General features: G+C 47.6%; 1 protein-coding gene across 2 annotated transcripts in view; it reads left to right on the plus strand.

Annotated features, from left to right (window-relative positions):
- hspa12b (heat shock protein family A (Hsp70) member 12B) overlaps window positions 1–9,850 on the plus strand; it is a 46,894-nt gene extending 37,044 nt beyond the window's left edge. For both annotated transcript variants that reach the window (XM_045701596.2, XM_082965300.1), the window contains 6 exons: window positions 4,726–4,814; window positions 4,913–5,082; window positions 5,467–5,570; window positions 5,884–6,074; window positions 7,369–7,562; window positions 7,730–9,850. In XM_045701596.2, the coding sequence (XP_045557552.1) occupies window positions 4,726–4,814; window positions 4,913–5,082; window positions 5,467–5,570; window positions 5,884–6,074; window positions 7,369–7,562; window positions 7,730–7,988 (1,007 nt within the window). In that variant the 3' untranslated portion in view covers window positions 7,989–9,850. The remainder of the gene's footprint in view (window positions 1–4,725; window positions 4,815–4,912; window positions 5,083–5,466; window positions 5,571–5,883; window positions 6,075–7,368; window positions 7,563–7,729) is intronic.
- The last annotated feature ends 1,709 nt before the right edge of the window (window positions 9,851–11,559 follow it).

Consider the following 11,559-nt stretch of genomic DNA (forward strand, 5'->3'; position numbering starts at 1 on the left):
CTTAGACACCTCACCACCTTAGATACCTCACCACCTTAGATACCTCACCACCTTAGATACCTCACCACCTTAGATACCTCACCACCTTAGATACCTCACCTTAGATACCTCACACCCTTAGATACCTCACACCCTTAGATACCTCACCTTAGATACCTCACACCCTTAGATACCTCACCTTAGATACCTCACCACCTTAGATACCTCACCACCTTAGATACCTCCCCACCTTAGATACCTCACCTTAGATACCTCACCTTAGATACCTCACCACCTTAGATACCTCCTCACCTTAGATACCTCCTCACCTTAGATACCTCACCACCTTAGATACCTCCTCACCTTAGATACCTCCTCACCTTAGATACCTCACCACCTTAGATACCTCACCACCTTAGATACCTCCTCACCTTAGATACCTCCTCACCTTAGATACCTCACCACCTTAGATACCTCACCACCTTAGATACCTCCCCACCTTAGATACCTCACCACCTTAGATACCTCCCCACCTTAGATACCTCACCACCTTAGATACCTCACCTTAGATACCTCACCACCTTAGATACCTCCCCACCTTAGATACCTCCTCACCTTAGATACCTCCCCACCTTAGATACCTCACCACCTTAGATACCTCACCACCTTAGATACCTCACCACCTTAGATACCTCACCTTAGATACCTCACCTTAGATACCTCACACCCTTAGATACCTCACACCCTTAGATACCTCACACCCTTAGATACCTCACACCCTTAGATACCTCACACCCTTAGATACCTCACCTTAGATACCTCACCACCTTAGATACCTCACCTTAGATACCTCCTCACCTTAGATACCTCACCACCTTAGATACCTCCTCACCTTAGATACCTCACCACCTTAGATACCTCCCCACCTTAGATACCTCCCCACCTTAGATACCTCCCCACCTTAGATACCTCACCTTAGATACCTCACCACCTTAGATACCTCACCACCTTAGATACCCCACCTTAGATACCTCACCACCTTAGATACCTCACCACCTTAGATACCTCACCACCTAAGATACCTCACCTTAGACACCTCACCACCTTAGATACCTCACCACCTTAGATACCTCCCCACCTTAGATACCTCACCTTAGACACCTCACCACCTTAGATACCTCACCACCTTAGATACCTCACCACCTTAGATACCTCACCACCTTAGATACCTCACACCCTTAGATACCTCACACCCTTAGATACCTCACCTTAGATACCTCACACCCTTAGATACCTCACCTTAGATACCTCACCACCTTAGATACCTCACCACCTTAGATACCTCCCCACCTTAGATACCTCACCTTAGATACCTCACCTTAGATACCTCACCACCTTAGATACCTCCTCACCTTAGATACCTCCTCACCTTAGATACCTCACCACCTTAGATACCTCCTCACCTTAGATACCTCCTCACCTTAGATACCTCACCACCTTAGATACCTCCTCACCTTAGATACCTCCTCACCTTAGATACCTCCTCACCTTAGATACCTCCTCACCTTAGATACCTCACCACCTTAGATACCTCACCACCTTAGATACCTCCCCACCTTAGATACCTCACCACCTTAGATACCTCCCCACCTTAGATACCTCACCACCTTAGATACCTCACCTTAGATACCTCACCACCTTAGATACCTCCCCACCTTAGATACCTCCTCACCTTAGATACCTCCCCACCTTAGATACCTCACCCCCTTAGATACCTCCCCACCTTAGATACCTCCTCACCTTAGATACCTCACCACCTTAGATACCTCCCCACCTTAGATACCTCACCACCTTAGATACCTCCCCACCTTAGATACCTCCCCACCTTAGATACCTCACCTTAGATACCTCACCACCTTAGATACCTCACCTTAGATACCTCACCACCTTAGATACCTCCCCACCTTAGATACCTCACCACCTTAGATACCTCACCTTAGATACCTCACCTTAGATACCTCCCCACCTTAGATACCTCCCCACCTTAGATACCTCCTCACCTTAGATACCTCCTCACCTTAGATACCTCACCACCTTAGATACCTCACCACCTTAGATACCTCCCCACCTTAGATACCTCCTCACCTTAGATACCTCACCACCTTAGATACCTCCCCACCTTAGATACCTCCTCACCACCTTAGATACCTCACCACCTTAGATACCTCACCACCTTAGATACCCCACCTTAGATACCTCACCACCTTAGATACCTCCCCACCTTAGATACCTCACCACCGTAGATACCTCCCCACCTTAGATACCTCACCTTAGATACCTCCCCACCTTACATACCTCACCTTAGATACCTCACCTTAGATACCTTACCTTATACAGTACCTAACTGTTCAGAGAGCAGCCGCAGGGGACACTGAAGGAACTCTACAAGGCTTCAGGTAACAGATTAATTGTAGCTTAGACAGCACCTCTTCACTTACCTACCCCCACCTTTTCAATTACCTATGCCCACCGCTTCACCTACCTACGCCCACCTCTTCACCTACCTACCCCTACCTTTTCAATTACCTATGCCCACCTCTTCACCTACCTACGCCCACCTCTTCACTTACCTACCCCCACCTTTTCAATTACCTACGCCCACCTCTTCAACTACCTACGCCCACTTCTTCATGTACCTACGCCCACCCCTACACCTACCTACGCCCACTTCTACATGTACCTACGCCCACCCCTTCACCTACCTACGCCCACTTCTTCATGTACCTACGCCCACCCCTTCACCTACCTACGCCCCCTTCTTCACCTACCTACGCCCACCTCTTCACCTACCTACGCCCACCTCTTCACCTATCTACGCCCACCTCTTCATCTATCCTACGCCCACCTCTTCATCTACCTACGCTCACCACTTCCTCTACATACGCCCACCCCTTCACCTACCTACGCCCCCTTCGGCACCTACCTGCGCCCACCTCGTCACCTACCTCACGCCCGACCTCATTCACCTGTCTGACGCCCACCTCGGCGTCTACCGTACGCCGTCACATAGTCAGGGTCTACCTACGCTCACCGCTGTACTAGTACAGGGGCGAAAACTCAGGGGTGACATACGTCAGGGGTGAATAGTCAGGGGTGAATAGTCAGGGGTGAATAGTCAGGGGTGTCTACTCAGGGGTGAATACTCAGGGGTGAATAGTCAGGGGTGTATAGCCAGGGGTGAATAGTCAGGGGTGAATAGTCAGGGGTGTATAGCCAGGGGTGAATACTCAGGGGTGAATAGTCAGGGGTGTATAGCCAGGGGTGTATAGTCAGGGGTGAATAGTCAGGGGTGTATAGCCAGGGGTGAATACTCAGGGGTGAATAGCCAGGGGTGTATAGCCAGGGGTGTATAGTCAGGGGTGAATAGTCAGGGGTGTATAGCCAGGGGTGAATACTCAGGGGTGAATAGTCAGGGGTGAATAGTCAGGGGTGAATAGTCAGGGGTGAATAGCCAGGGGTGAATAGCCAGGGGTGTATAGTCAGGGGTGAATACTCAGGGGTGAATAGTCAGGGGTGTATAGCCAGGGGTGTATAGTCAGGGGTGAATAGTCAGGGGTGTATAGCCAGGGGTGAATACTCAGGGGTGAATAGTCAGGGGTGTATAGCCAGGGGTGTATAGTCAGGGGTGAATAGTCAGGGGTGTATAGCCAGGGGTGAATACTCAGGGGTGAATACTCAGGGGTGAATAGTCAGGGGTGAATAGTCAGGGGTGAATAGTCAGGGGTGAATAGCCAGGGGTGAATAGCCAGGGGTGTATAGTCAGGGGTGTATAGCCAGGGGTGTATAGTCAGGGGTGTATAGCCTGGGGTGTATAGCCAGGGGTGAATAGTCAGGGGTGAATAGTCAGGGGTGAATAGTCAGGGGTGAATAGCCAGGGGTGAATAGCCAGGGGTGTATAGTCAGGGGTGTATAGCCAGGGGTGTATAGTCAGGGGTGTATAGCCTGGGGTGTATAGCCAGGGGTGTATAGCCAGGGGTGAATAGCCAGGGGTGAATAGTCAGGGGTGTATAGTCAGGGGTGTATAGTCAGGGGTGTATAGCCAGGGGTGTATAGCCAGGGGTGTATAGCCAGGGGTATATAGCCAGGGGTGTATAGCCAGGGGTGTATAGCCAGGGGTGAATAGTCAGGGGTGAATAGTCAGGGGTGTATAGTCAGGGGTGTATAGTCAGGGGTGTATAGCCAGGGGTGAATAGTCAGGGGTGTATAGCCAGGGGTGAATAGTCAGGGGTGTATAGCCAGGGGTGAATAGTCAGGGGTGTATAGCCAGGGGTGTATAGCCTGGGGTGTATAGTCAGGGGTGTATAGCCAGGGGTGTATAGCCAGGGGTATATAGCCAGGGGTGTATAGCCAGGGGTGTATAGCCAGGGGTGTATAGCCAGGGGTGTATAGCCAGGGGTGAATAGTCAGGGGTGAATAGTCAGGGGTGTATAGCCAGGGGTGTATAGCCAGGGGTGAATAGCCAGGGGTGTATAGCCAGGGGTGTATAGCCAGGGGTGTATAGCCAGGGGTGTATAGTCAGGGGTGTATAGCCAGGGGTGTATAGCCAGGGGTGAATAGTCAGGGGTGTATAGCCAGGGGTGTATAGCCAGGGGTGTATAGTCAGGGGTGTATAGCCTGGGGTGTATAGCCAGGGGTGAATAGTCAGGGGTGACTCGTACAATGTTTTTATTCATTTGCTTATTTTAGGAGGTCCATACGGGGCGGTCGGCGTCGACCTAGCCTTTGAAGCCATGCTTTGTAAGATCTTCGGAGAGGACTTTATCGAGAGCTTCAAGGTAATTTGCTGGAGCATAGAGCATGACGCTTGCAACGCCAGGGTCGTGGGTTTGATTCCGGCTGGATAATAGCGTCTGATAAATATCTGTTTTTTTAGGCGAAGCGTCCCGCTGCATGGGTGGATCTGACCATCGCGTTCGAGGCTCGTAAACGCACGGCCACGCCGGGGCGATCCAACGCGCTGAATATCTCTCTGCCCTTCTCCTTTATCGACTTCTACAAAAGATACAGAGGACAGAGTGTGGAGACTGCCCTGCGCAAGAGCAAGTATGTAGTGGGGAGAGAAAGGTTGTGTGTGTGTGTGTGTGTGTGTGTGTGTGTGCGCAGTGTGTGTGTGTGTGTGTATGTGTGCGTGTGTGTGTGTGTATGTGTGTGTGTGTGTGTGTGTGTGTGTGTGTGTGTGTGTGTGTGTGTGTGTGTGTGTGTGTGTGCGCGCGTGTGTATGTGTGCGTGTGTGTGTGTGTTTGACCTCTCTCCCTGTGTGAGGTAGAGAGGTGTAACCTCTCTCTACATTAGTGAGAACATAGAAAAATGGTCGTCTCACCCCCTGCATGTCTCTTTTACGGTCTCTCTCTCTCTTTATTTATCCGGGCGAGTCAATTAAGAACAAATTCTTATCTACAACGTCTCTCTCTCTCTCTCTCTCTGTAGCATGAACATAGTGAAGTGGTCGTCTCAGGGAATGTTACGTCTCACTCCAGAAGCCATGAACGAACTGTTCCAACCCACCATTAACAACATCATCAAACACATTGGTGAGAGAGACACACACACACACACACACACACACACACACACACACACACACACACACACACACACACACACACACACACACACACACACACACACACACTACATACACACACACACACACACACACACAGAGACAGACACACACACAGACACGCACACACGCACAAACACACACACACACACACACACACACACACACACACACACTAACGTTATTTGGTCTGACAATGTAGCATAAAGGGGCACATTTGATATAAACCTCAACATTGACATGTTGGTCTCACCTCCCCTCTCATTACTCTCTCCCTCCAGAGGAGTTGATGCAGAGACAGGAAGTGCAGGGTGTTCGCTTCCTGTTCCTGGTTGGGGGTTTCGCTGAGTCGCCCATGCTGCAGCGGGCGGCCCAGAATGCTTTGGGGCAAACGTGTCGCATCATCATCCCTCAGGATGTGGGTCTGACCATACTGAAGGGGGCTGTGTTGTTCGGACTGGACCCCACCGTGGTGAGAGTATATACACACAGACAAACACTGTGGTACGCAAATGCACACACACACCATGGTACGCACACACCGTGGTACGCACACACACCGTGGTACGCACACACACTGTGGTACGCACACACACCGTGGTACGCAAATGCACACACACACCGTGGTACACACAGCCACACCGTGGTACGCAGATGCAGTCACACTGTGGTATGTACAGTCACACCGTGGTACACACACACACACACACACACACACAGTCTTGTATAACTGACCTTGTGGGGGACACAATTCCGTCCCATTCAAAATCCTATATTCCCTAACCCCTAACCCAAAAACCTAACTCTAAACCTAACCCTAGCTCCTTACCCTAAAACTAATCCTAGCTCCTAACCCTAAATCTAATCCTAGCTCCTAACCCTAAACCTAAACCTAGTTCCTAACCCTAAAACTAATCCTAGCTCCTAACCCTAAACCTAATCCTAGCTCCTAACGCTAAACCTAATCCTAGCTCCTAACCCTAAACCTAGCTCCTAACTATAAACCTAATCCTAGCTCCTAACGCTAACCCTAAACCTAGCTCCTAACGCTAAACCTAATCCTAGCTCCTAACCCTAAACCTAGCTCCTAACTATAAACCTAATCCTAGCTCCTAAACCTAATCCTAGCTCCTAACCCTAAACCTAGCTCCTAACTATAAACCTAATCCTAGCTCCTAAACCTAATCCTAGCTCCTAACCCTAAACCTAGCTCCTAACTATAAACCTAATCCTAGCTCCTAACCCTAAACCTAGCTCCTAACTATAAACCTAATCCTAGCTCCTAACCCTAAACCTAGCTCCTAACGCTAAACCTAATCCTAGCTCCTAACCCTAATTCTAACCTTAACCCTTAACCCCCTAGTTGGTCAAATTTTTGGGGACTTCTGGTTTTACACGTCCACTCTCAACCCCACTGTGGTACGTATACACACTACTACCATGGGTGCATCTGAATTGTATTTCCTTATTGCCTTGATTCCTCTCTCCTCGTATCCTTCTCAAAAGGTTCCTCCCCTCTTAACTTCTCCAATGGGTTGAGAAGGAGGTGAGGACAGAGGATGTGAGGAATCAAGGAAATACGATTGAGATTCACCTCCTGTTCTAAACATTTACCCTGTTCCTCCCTCCAGCTGCTATGACGTCACCAACTATTCGAACCAATCACCGCTCTCTCTCCTCTCCCCAGGTGCACACACACACACACACACACACACACTGTGGCACCCTGTTCTAAACATTTTCTCTCTACCTTTACTCTCCTTCAGGTGCGTGTGCGTCGTTGCCCTCTGACCTACGGCGTTGGGGTTCTGAACCGCTTCGTGGAGGGTCGACACCCCCGGGACAAACTACTGGTCAAGGAGGGCCGTGATTGGTGCACTGACATCCTCGACAGATTCGTCTCCGTTGACCAATCAGTGGCTTTAGGCGAAGTCGTGAGGCGGAGCTACACACCAGCTAGGTCAGGTCACACACACACACAGCATGGCTGGGAAGAGCTTAGTGACCCGAGACTCTCTGCACACACACACACACACACACACACACACACACACACACACACACACACACACACACACACACACACTTAGAGAGACTCACCAAACCTTCTCCTCCCTCTTTCTCTAGATCCGGTCAGAGGAAGATCATCATCAATATCTACTGCAGCGTCAGCGACGACGTTGTTTACATCAGCGACCCTGGAGTGAGGAAGTGCGGCGCGATCACTCTGGATCTACCGGAGGCGTTGCCGGGGACGGTTGCCAGGGCGGAAAGGAGAGAGATCCGAGCCACAATGCAGTTCGGAGACACAGAGATCAAAGTGATGGCGGTGGACATGGCGACCAATCAGACGGTCCGAGCCGCCATCGACTTCCTTTCAAATTGAGGAGACTGAGTACAATGTCCAAGGGTGGGAGAAAGTAGGAAATGGACCCACGAGGAATATGTCCGAAGTCAAACATCCAGGATCAATGAAATGTTTGAATATTGAGTTATGTCATGATGTGACATTTTAAGTGACTACATGACCTTCAAACTGCCCAACATCACAATTCCTTTTTTCACATCGAACCAAAACATCTCAATCTGATCTAGGATCAGGTCCCTCTGGGAGTGACTGCTGCCTGAATATATTGGGCTTGTTAGAGACCACTGCCGAATCCTGACCGATCACCTTGAACCAGAAATAACTACTCATGATTACTTGTAGATAAGTCAAGTCAGCATTTACCCACAATGCATCATGGATCAAATCCTTGCTCTCGAACATGGCCATAGACTGTTGCCTGTATTTAGTTCCAGTGCCTCCGTCTTCAAGTCAACTGATAATATAATATGATAATGTATTTGTTGTAGTGCCACCTTGTGGCCACTGGATTGAATGACCAGCTGAACATGATTTTTACTTTCTCTGTATGGAGAAATTAACTGAACTATGGACTGGTTGTGTGACGAGGACTGACAGAAATATGCTATGAATATATCTGAACCATTGATTGTATACGCTAGTAATTTAGACCTTTTATATACAGTTGCTTGAAAGAAATGTAGGCTTCTTGGAAAAACACCAAATAAGGTATGATCACAACAGTATTTAAGTTGTGTACAGTACATGCAGCTATCCTGATGGATCCTGTATTTTATACCCTTCTCATATGAAATATTATCATTTTATGTATAAAGAACTATCTTAAGAAATAACCTGTCTATAGCTTGTTCATCGAATATAACCCTATTAACTGTCGGTTAAAGCTAGAATCCTATTTTGCTAGAATCCTATTTGCAAGAATCCTATTTTGGTAGAATCCTTATTTTGCAAGAATCCTATTTTGTTAGAATCCTTATTTTGCTAGAATCCTTATTTTGCTAGAATCCTTATTTCGCCCATTTTGGTCAAAAGCTAAGGGATGGGCTTGACAAAATGTAAGGACTCAAAACCATAGACAAAGCTATGTATATAAGGACGGACCATCCATGATATCAAATGTAATAGTTTAAACCATGTTGAGGCTATACACTGTTTGCATTTACATTGCTTACAAACATTGACTAAAAGAAGCTCATATTTTGGGTTCTGATGGAGAAAGACAGCTGAACTATAGCTCATATTTTGGGTCCTGATGGAGTAAGACAGCTGAACTAAAGCTCATATTTTGGGTTCTGATGGAGTAAGACAGCTGAACTATAGCTCATATTTTGGGTTCTGATGGAGTAAGACAGCTGAACTATAGCTCATATTTTGGGTTCTGGTGGAGTAAGACAGCTGAACTATAGCTCATATTTTGGGTTCTGGTGGAGTAAGACAGCTGAACTATAGCTCATATTTTGGGTTCTGGTGGAGTAAGACAGCTGAACTATAGCTCATATTTTGGGTTCTGGTGGAGTAAGACAGCTGAACTATAGCTCATATTTTGGGTTCTGGTGGAGTAAGACAGCTGAACTATAGCTCATATTTTGGGTTCTGATGGAGTAAGACAGCTGAACTATAGCTCATATTTTGGGTTCTGGTGGAGTAAGACAGCTGAACTATAGCTCATATACAAATAGTGCATTCAGGAAGTATTCACACCTGTTGACTTATTCCACATTTTGATGTGTTACAAAGTTAAATTAAAATTGATTTGGAACTTTTTTTTGTCAATGATCTACACAAAATACTCTATAATGTCAAAGTGGGAAGAAATATTATAATATTTGTAATTTTCTTTAAATGAAATAAATCTTGATTAGATAAGTATTCAACCCCGAGTCAATATGTCAGAATCACCTTTGTCAGCGATTAGAGTTCAAATCAAATCAAATTTTATTGGTCACATACACACATGGTTAGCACATGTTAATGCAAGTGTAGCGTAAATGCTTGTGCTTCTAGTTCCGACCATGCAGTAATATCTAACAAGTAATCTAACAATTTCACAACAACTACCTTATACACACAAGTGTAAAGGAATGAATAAGAATATGTACATATAAATATATGGATTAGCGATGGCTGTGCGGCATAGGCAAGATGCAGTAGATGGTATAGAGTACAGTATATACATATGAGATGAGTAGTGTAGGGTATGTAAACATTATATAAAGTGGCATTGTTTAAAGTGACTAGTGATACCTTTCTTAAATCCATTTATTAAAGTGGCCAGAGATTTGAGTCTGTATGTTGACAGCAGCCTCTCAAGGTTAGTGATGGCTGTTTATTAACAGTCTGATGGCCTTGAGATAGATGCTGTTTTTCAGTCTCTCGGTTCCAGCTTTGATGCACCTGTACTGACCTCGCCTTCTGGATGGTTGCTATGTGAACAGGCAGTGGCTCGGGTGGTTGTTGTCCTTGATGATCTTTTTGGCCTTCCTGTGACATCGTGTGGTGTAGGTGTCCTGGAGGGCAGGTAGTTTGCACCCGGTGATGCTTTGTGCAGACCTCACTACCCTCTGGAAAGTCTTGCGGTTGAGGGTGGTGCAGTTGCCGTACCAGGCGGTGATACAGCCCGACAGGATGCTCTCAATTGTGCATCTGTAAGGGTTTGTGAGTGTTTTAGGTGACAAGCCAAATTTCTTCAGCCTCCTGAGGTTGAAGAGGCGCTGTTGCCCCTTCTTCACCACACTGTCTGTGTGGGTGGACCATTTCAGTTTGTCCATGATGTGTACGCCAAGGAACTTGAAACGTTCCACCTTCTCCACTACTGTCCCGTTGATGTGGATAGGGGGGTGCTCCCTCTGCTGTTTCCTGAAGTCCACGATCATCTCCTTTGTTTTGTTGACGTTAAGTGTGAGGTTATTTTCCTGACACCACACTCCGAGGGCCCTCACCTCCTCCCTGTAGGACGTCTCGTCGTTGTTGGTAATCAAGCCTACCACTGTAGTGTCGTCTGCAAACTTGATGATTGAGTTGGAGGCGTGCATGGCCATGCAGTCATGGGGGAACAGGGAGTACAGGAGAGGGCTGAGAACACACCCTTATGGGGCCCCAGTATTGAGGATCAGCAGGGTGGAGATGTTGTTACCTACCCTCACCACCTGGGGACGTCCCGTCAGAAAGTCCAGGACCCAGTTGCACAGGGCGGGGTCGAGACCAGCTTAATAACGAGTTTGGAGGGTACTATGGTGTTAAATGCTGAGCTGTAGTCGATGAACAGCATTCTTACATAGGTGTTCCTCTTGTCCAGTTGGGATAGGGCAGTGTGCAGTGTGATTGCGATTGAGTCGTCTGTGGACCTATTGGGGCGGTAAGTAAATTGGAGTGGGTCTAGGGTGTCAGGTAGGGTGGAGGGGATATAATCCTTGACTAGTCTCTCAAAGCACTTCATGATGACGGAAGTGAGTTCTACGGGGCGATAGTCGTTTAGCTCAGTTACCTTAGCTTTCTTGGGAACAGGAACAATGGTGGCCCTCTTGAAGCATGTGGGAACAGCAGATTGGGATAGGGATTGATTGAATATGTCCGTAAACACACCAGCCAG

Source organism: Salmo salar, chromosome 18 (genome assembly GCF_965601325.2).
Source record: "Salmo salar chromosome 18, fSalSal1, whole genome shotgun sequence".
Lineage (NCBI taxonomy): Eukaryota > Metazoa > Chordata > Actinopteri > Salmoniformes > Salmonidae > Salmo > Salmo salar.